The following is a 13,117-nucleotide window of genomic DNA, read 5'->3' as shown; positions in this document are numbered from 1 at the left end:
TACGTCTTCCTTGTTGGAAGACATACAACCAGGCCGGGAGACTCCCAAGTATGCCTTCTGGTTGTGAAACATGTAAACAAAGCTACAGGTTGAATAAGCGTAGAATAATCATGACGAGACCGGTAAGTAACCTTTGGCCCGATCAAACCGGTTTAGTCTTTAAAGATAAGTGGAACAGCTCCAATCAGTATGCAACAACGATGCCTCGTGTGTCATTAGCGTGCCACAATTTAGCCTGTTATGAGATGATAATAACATGAGACCTTCCCATGCGTGTGTTTGTATGTGTATGTATGTGTGTTTGTATGTATGCGTATGCATGCGTGTGCGTGTGTGTGTGTGTATGTATATGTATGTGTGTGTATATATCTGTATGTGTGTGTATGTGTATGTATGTGTGTGTGTATGTATGTATGTGTGTGTGTGTGTGTGTGTGTATGTATGTTATTGTGTGTGTGTATGTGTGCGTGTGTGTGTGTGTGTGTGCGCGCGCGCGTGTGTGTGTCTGTCTGTATGTATGTATGTATGTGTGTGTGCTCCATAATCGGTCTGATTCTTTGTTTTGCCGACACACCAAATATGATAAGAACTAAGCGCGAGTTATGCTGTTCACAAACACAGTCCCGAAACGGCACCGAAAACATAGCCCTTGTGGCGAAGGTGACTCAATCTCAGGTTTGGCTTTATCTTGGTGCATCTATATAAATGTACATATTTTTTCGAACATATCGAGTTTCTTATTCAAGTTTTATCATATCATGATTAATGATTATACCATATGGTAAATTTTTTGAAATTTTGAAAGACTTTCATACCAAGTTTCTGAGACTGTTTTACACTTATAACTAGGGGGTACCGGTACCGGTGTACCGGTGTGACAGCGATCTCGCCCCCCCCCCGGCTAGTGATCTCGCCCCCCTACCTCGCCCCCCTTTAGCGATTTCGCCCCCCCTCAAAAAACGGGTGTACATGACATTTTAGAAGTTTATTGGTATAAATCACAAAATTCAGTTTCAGAATGATATAAGTACATGCGTTTGATACATAACTCCATTCATAGTATCAATATTAACGTAATTACATGGTAATAAGATAGTTGAACTTGTTTCAGACAAGGAGGGTTGGGTCCCTTGTATTCCCATTATTGCATATACCTGAGTCTTGACATAAGATGTATTTCATTGTATTCACCTGTCCTCAAGCAACCTATATATCTCCAATATGAAGTCTCTACCATGAAGTGACCACAAAAGAACTATTTAATGTCTTTATTAATTATGCAAATATTAGGTATTAATTAGAATAACGCACATTTTGGTATATGCACCTGGCCAAGGGATATCTTCACCTCCAACATGACTTTTTTTTTCTAGTATTTAGGAACTGATGCATTTACCCGTGTTTCTTAAGACTGGTAGTTTACCAGTGTTTGTGTAGCATTTAGCAACAGCTATATCAACTTGCGCGTAGATAGTGTTTATAATGAGAAACTATTATTTACGTACGCGTGTTTTTGTTAGTGCTTTGGAAATGTTTCCAGCACAAGAAAGAAAACACTGTGACAAATTGAAAACATATAGCTGACGTATTCCGTACCATAGACGGTGTTGATTTATACGTTCGCAGTAGCACTGTTTTTATGCCAACTCAGCTGCAAAAATTGTCTTTTTCATTTCAATGTCATGTTTGCGCCGAACAATATAGTATCGACTTTCGAGGTATGACATCTTACGGTACGGTAATAAGGTGCCATATAGGTACTAGATAACACACCATATACGTTACTCCCCAGGTGCAGTATAGTACCAGGTAGCGCACCTGTAATATGTAGTAACCAGCTGCTCTTGGGGGGGGGGGGGCGAAAACGCTAAAGGGGGGCGAAAACGCTAGTGATCTCGCCCCCCGGGGGGGGGCGAGATCGCTGGGGGGGCGAAATCGCTGTCACACCGGTACAAAACTGCCTTTTCTTATTAGACCGGTCCGGCAAAACCGGACCTGAAAAGATTCGGTGGACCGGATGTTGGACCTATTGGAAAATGAACAGATTATATGGTCAGGCATTCACACGTTTTGGGGCTTACCGTTCGATGAAGATAACGAGCGAAGTAGAGTAGAGTCTATAGTCATTTCTACCAATTTTACAGTGAATAGTACAAGGGCAGTTAGCCTTGTAGGTTTTTAAAACGCCAGTGGTAGTCAAATACTCCACAAAACAGATTTCTTTGTAGCGAAATGGACCATTGTTTTGAGTATCGTCCGCTTACAAGTTTTCACATACTGAATCAGGTCCAGGTTCAGGTCCGGACCTGATCCTCTGGACCTGAACCCGACCTGGACCTAATTTTTCCCACCCCTACTAATAACCATATTACAGGGATGTTTATAAGCTTCTCACATCTTACCTACCAACAAAAATCTTCTTGCTTAAGTCGCCAAACCACTTTATCTATGAAAATGTTGGACAATTCATCTCCCACTGCACACAGAAAAGAAGTCAAACCCATTAGACAGCTTAAGTACAAGTAGATTTAGAATAGATCTTTGACGTTCATCTATAAGTATCATGTTTTTTTCCTTGTTGATTATACCTTTATGTATACCTCGCTGTTTGCAATTTGCCTTTGGGCATGAGTTTGCAATAAAGATTACAATATAAAGATTAGACATCCAGGTGAACAATATTCAAATACGATTCAATCTCTACAATTGGATAAAAACGGAGATTTACGTCCAGACGATTCGAGTGACATCCATCACTCTTCTTCAGCGTTACTAGAAGGAATACTACAAGGACAGAAAGTAGTCTGATAATGACATGATGATCCGTCCCCACCCCGTGACGACACAGGTGTGACAGAGTCCTGATTGTTCACACGGCGTCCCACCCTGCTTGAACCATGACCCAGGTAAAACCTGTTCTCCTGCAGCTGGGCACAGCTGTTAAACCTCACTTCGGCAGACACAATTCCTCATGTAGGGGACTGTTTTTTCTTTCAACTACAGATACGTGAATGACGAGAGGAATGCTATGAGAAGGCAGAAGAAGTCTCCGTGTAGTTCAATGGATCATTTAACAAGTTGAAGAGGATATTACATGTAACGTGTTGTATACAAAGTATTTTAACAGAGATAATAAGGTCTTGTCTTGCCCCTCCCATGACGGTTCTTCAAAGAATACAGCAGCAGTAGACGCTTTTAAATGAATATATGCTTTTATACAGTCGCTCAAATCAGGCAGATAGTTTAGTGTAGTTGAAATCCATATGTTGCAGACCTACAGTACAACTGGGACCAGTTTCACGTCCCGCCATGACTCTGTCCATACCGCCTGAGGCATGGTAATAGTCTCTATCATCATTAGCGCCAACCAAACACAGCGGGCATTAAAACATGCCCAACATTCAGCGTATAAATGGTTTAGAGGACAACCTCTTAACTGCTTCTAAAGCTCACCACACCTTCAAGTCCTTCAATCAACATTGTGAAATATGTGCATACCCTCCCACATAAGCCCAAAGGGTGGTTCAATCCATTGCCCGGGACAATCTACACAATTCTTCCTCCTCGTTAGTTCCCGAAGGTAAATGTTGTAAGCGGGAATTTCTCATGTATTCTGTTGTGTTGATAATGTAGAAAACTTGGTGGTATATCCGTGAAGTTGTGTTACAGACCCGCCCCAACAGTGCGGTTCTGACAATACCCGAGGCACTGTAGGAGTCGGCGACCTTTCACTTGAATAGCTGTCAGAGGGAACAATACCAGAAGAAGGCTGACTACACTACACTATACATACTGATGATCCGGTCGCGTCTGGGCCAGACAAAGAAGAAGTATAACTTGTATAACGTCAACCGTCTCCAGCAACCTGAATGAAATTCAACTTTTTAATAACTTTATCGATCGCTGGAGAGTGGTGTTACTGCATTGACTTGCAGTCAGTAATTTTCAGTATTCTTCCAGCAGTATCAGTAATTTCCTTCCGAGAAACTAGACTTACGGCATAATTTGGATTTTATATCTTTTTATCAGTTTATGAGAAAGTATATCTGAAAGTTCGTACAGTTACTACAAATAAAGGACATACATGCGATAGTGAACAGTTAACATTACTGTGAAAAGAGATTACTCCAATGCAAGTGTTGGCTATCTATACAGGATGGGTTTGACTTTTTTTGGAGGGAAGAAAAAGATGAGAGAAGTCCATTTTTTCCTACAATTTGTGGGTCCTGTAATTTTCCTATAAAGTCATGAGAAGACCGGGTGGCAACGTCGCGTATTATCATTACCTATTGTTTATGGTATTGTGTATCTGGGTGTAAGAAAGCAATGGAATCAGAAAGAAACAATATCCTGACTCCTGGGATTCAGGAGTCAGGATGTGTGTGTGTGTGCGTCCGTGCATATGACGGAAGTTGTTCTCAATACTAATTTAGACAGAGAAACAGATGATTGGATTGTTTGTGCCGGTCGCACTGCCTAGGCAGCCCCTCCCATCCACGACGCGTCCTCTCACTGTGTCACCGCGGTCCCGCCGGCACGCAACGTTTTCGTGATCTGTCTTCTTTAATACTGTCATTGACACCTACCAGTCCAAAATGTCGGCAATTCTCCAGCATAAAGCCTTCAGTAGCTCAAGCTCTGCCTCCTTCTCTAGTTCAGGCGGAGGTCGCGCCGGTGGAAGCGGTGGGGGCTTCGGTGGCGGCGCAAGTTTCGGTGGCGGCGGAGCCCGGGCGAGCTTCGGCGGAGGGGCTCGCAGCTCAGGCTCCTCCAGTTTCAGCATGGGAGGCCGCAGCGGAGGAAGCTTTGGAGCTCGTGCTGGAGGAGGAGCCCGTATGATGGGCGCGGGAAGAGCTGGAGGCGGTGGTGGACGGAGCTATGGAGGCTCCTCCATGACGGCAGAGCAGGCCACGCAGATGCTCGTCAGCCTCGGAGAAGTCCGCGTGGATCGGTCTGGTGACAAGGACGAGCTGGCCGGGCTGAACGACAGATTCGCCACCTTCATCAACAAGGTGCGCTACTTGGAAGAGATGAATCGTAAGCTTACCTTACAACTGGAGATGGTACAGAAGAAGGCGGGCGCGGGAGGACCAGACATCAACAAGATGTGGGAGGCAGAGCTGAACAACATCAGGAAGCTGATCGAGGTGGTCAACAACGAAAAGAACGCCTTGAACTCCGAGAAAGACGGGCTACAGGGAGAGGCTGCTACTCTTAAAGCAAGGTAAGTCTACTGTCGACTCAGCACAAGCGGCAGAGTTACGGACACCTTTAGAAAGGAAGACTTTGTCTGGGGGAGGGGCTGACGGAACTTACCAGTGTTCAACTCCACACGGGTTTACACGAAGTTCAAAACTAGCTGGATAGTTAGTTCTACGTGTTTTCGCTAAGAATTTCGTCTGTCTAACATAAAAGCTCTTAGTTCGGTTAAACAGTCGCCAAAATCCAGTCATTTCATGCGGCCCACGTTCATAGCTGAGAACAAGATTGGGACCTCACAAGACACGCCCACTTCACCGTCGGCCATTTTCGTGTCAAAAGCCTGTCCTACTTTTGTTCATTCATTCATGCTTGTAGCTGTCAGATACATCTTTGATCACGGTGTACATTTGGTTTACACATTTATATTCGTGAACATGAATAACAGGCATATGTAATTTCCCCTTAACAACCTACGTGCCCAAGTCTACACTCAGACGGCTGACACTGGGACAAATTCCACATGACCTTTGCACAATTATCTGCTTCCGAACCAGTGCACATTACAGCACATACCCTGCATGAATGGGAAGGGGCACGTCGCCCTGTACAAGCTGCTGAAAACCGGTTGGACCGATCGCTCGCTCGACTGTGACATAGTATAGACAGTTATCTGCAGGGTCAGATGGCTCATCAGCGTCGGTGGGAGATTTTACAGTGGATACCTGATGTATACGGTGTGGAATGCCACAATGCATGTAGTCATTGTAACATATGTCTTACATGGGAGGGGGGGGGAGGGGGCAGAAATAGAATATTCTACCAAATGTATGAAAAATGGAATGTTTCAGTTGACGTCGATACATCTTTGCAATCAAAGCGACAAGAAAGTGTTAACAATGTGCCGTCTGCTAAAACCCACCCTGTATGAAGACTTTGTCAGACTGGATGTTTTTTTTCGGTCATGTGGGGGAGGTAACAGAAAAAAAGTACATTTTGGTGGAATCCAAAACGGGAAATTTTGTGAATCTTGCGCTGTTGAAAGTCCCGCTATTTAACACTATGCTTTTATATCATTTTCTCATTGATTGCAACTTATGCCTTCATTTTCATAAATGTATCAATACTCCCCTACTTCTTAGCTGCACATGCTTTGACAGTCCTTAAAGGAATGCCGAGGAATTGCAAAATGTCCTAATTGATTATGAAAACCATGCATGTGGTGATTTATATGACTTATTTCATTACGCAGATCATCAGCTAAGTACAATATACCTACATACCAACAGTCCTTTATTTAGTTTTCAGGTTGAAGTCTCTTCAGAAGAATGTAATTAAATGGCCTGTTCAAGTTCCACAAATATCCGCTAGGGGGGGGGGGGGGGCTTTCCACAGCCCAAGAACTACCTGCCATCGAAAACACCATGATCATCGCGTGTATAGATGGAATAAACGGAATTCCTGCTACAGTACCATAAAAAGTCGCTAGGATAATACATATTGAAGTTTTTAACTGTCATTCAACACAACAAATTGCTCACCTCCGGTGTATCAATTACTTTAAGCACTTGACCTTGCGACACGTGATCCGAGTAAAGAATCGTAGATGTCTGGGAAGCGGTATCGGCCCCCGTCTCTGTTAAGTGTCGGCTCTTGTGTAAGTGTGCTCTTATGTAGATGGCCTCCTTCACCCCCCTCACGAAGTAATCAGGTTCAGTGTCCAATATTTGTGCTTTGTCCAAGGTGATGAAATGTCCCGGTGATTCAATATTTATGTGCTGCGACACCTCTGACGAGACCGAGCTCGGTCTCCTGTGCTCCTAGTCTTTAGCGAGCGCTCAATTTCCCCAATGTATGGTTCTTGGCAGGGACCCTGAGTTTTTCTGCCGTGACACGTTCTTCGTTGGTTACCTACCAAATACCAAATATCATAAACATAACTCCTTAAGGCCTGTCATGTTACCAGTCATACAGAACCATTATTACATCATTCCAAATGTGAAAGTTTGCTTTTTCTAATTTCATCCCTGACCCGGGGACCACGTGGTACAGCTCTGTGTGTTGTGGTTGGTGTTGCTGAAATGGACCTGTCTTCGTGTAGCTTCCTCCCAGTTATCAACAATTAATAAAGATTAAAAAAAATGTGATAGAAAGGTTGGCTGGATCAGACCTGTCTATGAAAAGTTAGAGTAGAGAGAGAGAGGCAGGACCTTAGTCCGTAGATCCGGGCACTAGTCTGACAAACTCAACCCCCGGGCAACAACTCAAGGACGCAGTATACAAACGAGATGAAGTGTTGGTAACCCGTCCAGCAGATGTAAACTTGTTTGAAGAAAAGGAAGCTAGACACTGAGCGAATTGTTTTGAATGCACGGTTACAGAAGGCGACTTACGTTTCGACACGTGAGAGAACACTTCTGGTGTCTGTGCGTGTAAGACCAGGTGTTATCTGAGCCCGCGGAATGTGGTCTGTCCACTGAGTCCAGCCCAGGCGTGTCGGGTCGCCACAGGGACACCCTGTCACTGCGCCCATCGCCCCTGCCCAACGACTTCTCAGTGATACTCCGTACAATGAATCTGCCCAGGCAGATGCCCAACACCCTCGGGGTATTTTCCCGGGTCGTTACGCACAATCAAAGAAATTTTTGATGCATGAAAAATACGATGACATTTTCCTAGAGGGATGTGTAAAGCACTATTTGCGACATCCACAGAATATTTTGTCTCTTTTATGATTTAATTTTGATAAAGTGAAAGACCAGCATTCCTCTAAATGGGACATATACACAACACCACTGCTACTACTACTACCACCACCACCACCACTACTACTATTACTACTACTACTACTACTACTATTACTACTACTACTACTACTACTACTTACTGCTACTACTACTGTCAGCCAGTAGCAACACACGCACATGCCATGGTGATATAACATTACTTTGCTACTCCTAAGTTACATACAGGTCTCAATATTCCATCCTTTGATTCCAGCTTTCTTGAGATCTGATTATCATCTGATAACTGATAATCTCATCTGAGACAGACACCTGACTTCTGAATGTTCAATTTGATAACAAGGATGTGAATGGACTGTTTCAAAGAATGAATACAATGGTAGTTGCTTAAGCTTCTTCTATATCAATTCATGTTTTGTCATTAACACGTCGAGCAAAGTAGTTGGTACATATGCACCTGTCCTTGGCAGTGCTGCAGTATGTGTGATGTTGTTGTTTTCGTGTTGTATTGACAGCTATGAGGAGGAGAAGACACGCAATGAAGGCCTGCAGGACGAGATTACAGCTCTGAGGCCTGTAAGTATTGGACTGTCGGGCGACACATTAACTTATTGGAAAAACTTATAACATTACGTAGATACTAAGGGTTTATCAAATGTGAAAAAAATCTCTGGTGTAAATGCGCTTATGAAGCGTCGCCTGGAAAATGATTCTTGAACTTGACACATATCTCGGACGTACCCTCCAAAGTCAAAGTACGGTAAACCAACATGGTGCTATTTTATTTGGTTCATCACAGGACGTGGATAACGTGAGTGTTGAACGTGTGGATCTGGAGGCCCGCCTGGACACCATCAAGGCAGAGATCGACTTCCTGAAGGAGGTGTACGCGGCGGTGAGTTTTTGCCGAACTGAAAAAGAAACAGTAAAATATAAGTATTTGTCCTTAGTCTGCTGCTACGTACTAAAATGGTATTCATGTTCTGTACATTGATACCAACATGCCATGATAGCTAATATGACAAAAGCGCAAAATTTCTTAGAGTTAATTAACGATTTATTCAGTAGCGAAACTCTGAGATAGAAATATGGCGAGAAACGTTGCAGATTCAAACAGACAAGTACGAAAATGGACCAGTGTTCGTATTTCTTTGACAAGACATATATTTGCTATTTGTTATCAGGAGCTGGATGCCCTTCGAGGACAAATCATTGACGATGGTCCCGGTGGGGGAAGTATGACTGTTGACCTCGGCGGTGCCCCAGACATCGACTTCCAGAGCATCTTGGATGAAGTGCGCGCCCAGTATGAAGCTCTGGCACTGCAGTCTAAGCAGGAGACACAGGGCTGGTACGATACAAAGGTACAAAAATTTTTGACAAGCATCTGAACATGCTGTAAACACAGATAATTCCGTCCCCTGTCTGGGTGGGTCTGTCTTGACTGAGGGCGTGGTTATAGTGAACGTAATCATGGCCGGAAATGATTCAGAAGGCACTAGTTTGCACTTAATCAGGCTTGAATGACTGCTCTGTAGTTAGTCCACCGTTGCAAGCATGGCGGATATTCAAACTTGGCACACATACTGTTATTATAGCAAAAATGGTCACAAGCAGAAAGGTCACTAGTTAAAATGTTTGTCTTCATGCATGGGTGAACAAAAAGTCAGATTATGTAGTTTTTGTTCACTTTATATCTTTGAATTTATCTCAATCATCTGATATAATTTTACTTTACATACACAGGTGGCTTTGGCATCTCGCGTACTCGCCGAATTGTTTTTTTTAATGTTTCACGTATTCCTCAGGGAAGTGAAAATACTATGTGCTTCTAAACAACTAACACAATATTTTGTTTTACTGAAAGGTTTATCTCTGTAACGTTACAACATTACACTTACAAGAATTGTTCCCTTGAGTTGGTGTGTGATTCTGACTCTGGTCCGTGTGCAGGTCCAGGGGCTGGCGCAGCAGCAGGGCCAGGCCGGCCGCGGGTTGGACGACGCACGCGCGGAGCTGAGTAAGATGACAAGCGAGCTGAAGAGGCTCCAGGCACAGATTGAAGCTGCCAAGGCCAGGGTAGGCTTCCCACTTCTGTGCTATTGCCGTCGATTATATTCTTATGAAAAATTGCTTTTGAAAGACATTCCGTATGTTTTCGCCATCCAAATAACTCAAGTCAGGGTGTGACTCTTCTTACCCATGTTGTATTCTGGTAAAATGTCGCGTTGAGTTAGAGCAAGGAGCTTTTATCAGTGATAAAAGCTTCTTGGTTAGAGGTAGACAGTAAAAAAGTATACCCTGAGAGGAGATGTGTGTCTTGACCCTTGCCGTGTACTTCCGTCCAGAATGCCCAGCTTCAGGACCAGTTGACTGCTGTTGAGGAACGCGGAGTGAAGCAGTTGGAAGCTAAACAAGAGGAGATCACCAAGCTGGAGGAGGAGCTGACCACCCTTCGCAGTAAGATCAAGGAGCAGATGGTGGAGTACCAGGCCCTCATGGCGGTCAAGATGGCCCTGGATGTCGAGATCGGCGCATACCGGTAACAATGCACTTTCTTCATTATGTAAAAAATATGTCAGCGATCAAAGTGAACCTGAACTTGGCCCAGGGCATGACTGCAATAGCAACTAGATGGAACTTCGGTTGATGCGGTGCAATCTATGTCGTACATGTATGTGTCGTCATTTTAAACGTCCGACATCTTGTAGGTCTTGAATAAAGCTCGTACCATTAACACTAGTCTACATTATTTCGTTCACACGGTCAACTATCAAATCAACATTGAGGATGTTTATTGGATAGGAACAATTTTTATTATTTCACTTTGTGCATGGTTGATGAAGAACGTGACATTGACTGCTATCCCACTCTGTGTCTCGACAGGAAACTTCTGGAGGGCGAGGAGGGTCGTTTCGGACAAGGACTGGCGGTGGGCGGCGGGTGAGTTACACAGGCATAACACTGTATTGCATGGTATCATTTTTTGAATGATGTGCAACTCAGCAATCTTTATTTACATAACAAAAGTACGACGACTTTTGTGAGATCTTCTCTACAACTACATATGCAAACAAAACGAGTGGTGCAGATGGACTACCCTACATACCAGTATATGAATGAATTATATTGTTAAGTACAACGTATCAATTGCACTACTGGTTCTAAGGCCATGTTAATTCGAACATATGGATTACATTGCTTATCACCTTTCGTCGTTTTTGAAAAGAAACTTTATCGACTAGCGGTGACTATCGGTACTGAACATTCAGGTACAGGTAAGGTACAGGTCCATAGGACCAGGTACGGGTCCGGACCTGAACCTGAACCTTGACCTAATTGTCTGTGAAGACTTCTAAATGGGCAATACTCAAAACAATGGTCCATTTCGCTACAAAGGAATCTGTTTGAAGGAGTATCCGACGTATACTTGTATTTTAAAATGCTTCCTATAGGTAAACAACATAAATAACCTCGGTTAATTTAGACCAAGTTTGACTATAAAAACTTGGTAAAAATGACCACCAACTCTCTTCTTCTTCGCTCTTGTTTTCTTGGGCCTGTAAGCCTCAAAAGACGTAAATGTCTGCCGGTATAACCTGTTCCTGTTCTAACCGGTCCACAATAAAAAAAAGTTTTTGTAAAGGTACACGGTACACACCTATTTTTGATCATATTGGAGATCGTGCAAAGCAGCTGCAAAATTAGTAGATATATGCCGTACAAAACATATTGGGAAACAGACACTCATGTCGCAGAATGCCAAGGCAATTCCGGTGTCAAAGAAGAAGAGCAAAAAGGAGGAATCTAATGTTCTGTAACGTTATACCGTGTTTAGACATTCGTTCAACCTTCCTGACCAATCAGATTTCATAATGAAGGCAGCTTTTGTTGTAAATATTTGTTCACTCGCATCAGTTTTGGGGTTCCCAAAGGATGTTATCCATCGAATCAACTAGTCTTTTTCTTCAATTTTTACCAGTTCAGTCTGAGGAGACTGCAGTCAAAGTGAATGTTGACTAGTTATAGCAAACTAACGGACCATAGACTATTATGAGTCATTGCTGTATCGCTAACCATGTACCTCGATGACAATGGGATACAATCATCATTAGTACAATGTCTTGTTTCTGTCATCCAACTTCGCAGTGGCGGCGGCGGCGGCGGTTTCAGCTCTAGCAGCGGTTTCAGCTCTGGCGGCGGTTTCAGCTCTGGCGGCGGCGGAGGTTTCAGCTCTGGCGGCGGCGGAGGTTTCAGCTCTGGCGGCGGCGGCGGTTTCAGCTCTGGCGGCGGCGGTGGAGGCAGCTTCCAAAGTTAGTTGTTGAGTAATTATTTTATCACATGTCCTTGTTTGCGTTTATGTATATCTCACCATGTTGTACTCCAGGTTTCATTCTGAATACTTCAACGGAATTTGTTTAGCTTTAAACACTGCTTGCACGATGATAATGGAATTTGCATTTTCTTTTAGTGTCAGCTGCTTTCGGGCGGACCTAGAGAGCAACATTACCAGCGGCTGAGGCCACTAGGACGCTCCCAAAGGGTGATCGGGCTAAATCTCAGCAGTGCATCTACAATTTCTACTTTTTCACTTTTTGTTTCTTTGCAAACCGTGTTATCCACTGTAATCACAATGTGTAGATCACATCGCCAGATTAAGTCGCATAGCTGAGAGCTCTTAAATATTGGGATATTGTAAGCTAAGTGTAATGCCTGAAGATAAACTTAATTTGATGCAAATGGAAATTATTTCCTCTGTACACCTCGACTGCAACAATGTTTTGAAGTGTTTTGCAGTTAGTTTCAGAAATGTCATTTCATTCGGCTGCATGGAAATGTTATAGTGTTAGACTTAGATACACATTTGTAACTAAGTGCGTTTTAGTGTAAGAAACGTCTTTCTTCTGCTGGTGTTATTTGCATTTCACCACATTCTATAGTCCGGTAATAAAAAGGGGCAAGTGCGGGAATGCTGGAATCTTCTTTTTTTGTACATTCACTTCGACCACATAGGTGCTTTGGGACACAGACCTTTATTTAGCAGAGCAGCAGGATAGTGAGAAAAAGAGTCATGAGGCTTGATCTGCTGAGACGAGCATTGAAGTAGGGCCATGGCGAAATATCCCCACAAGCCGGAGCGACGGATGAATAAGGCTGTGGATTGGACCTTCACATTC

At 43.5% G+C, this 13,117-nt stretch overlaps 1 protein-coding gene across 1 annotated transcript; it reads left to right on the top strand.

Moving 5' to 3' along the window:
* Positions 1–4,500: 4,500 nt before the first annotated feature.
* On the top strand, positions 4,501–12,910 carry LOC118403905 (keratin, type II cytoskeletal 1-like). Its single transcript, XM_035802763.1, has 9 exons — positions 4,501–5,221; positions 8,456–8,516; positions 8,740–8,835; positions 9,125–9,304; positions 9,894–10,019; positions 10,289–10,482; positions 10,827–10,883; positions 12,090–12,253; positions 12,412–12,910. The coding sequence occupies exons 1-9, from the start codon at positions 4,596–4,598 to the stop codon at positions 12,435–12,437; spliced, it is 1,530 nt and encodes a 509-aa protein (XP_035658656.1). The 5' UTR covers positions 4,501–4,595; the 3' UTR covers positions 12,438–12,910.
* Positions 12,911–13,117: the final 207 nt, after the last annotated feature.

Source organism: Branchiostoma floridae, chromosome 16, assembly GCF_000003815.2.
Source record: "Branchiostoma floridae strain S238N-H82 chromosome 16, Bfl_VNyyK, whole genome shotgun sequence".
Classification (NCBI taxonomy): domain Eukaryota; kingdom Metazoa; phylum Chordata; class Leptocardii; order Amphioxiformes; family Branchiostomatidae; genus Branchiostoma; species Branchiostoma floridae.
The sequence above is the reverse complement of the archived record's forward strand: the minus strand, read 5'-3'. Positions and strand labels throughout refer to the sequence as shown.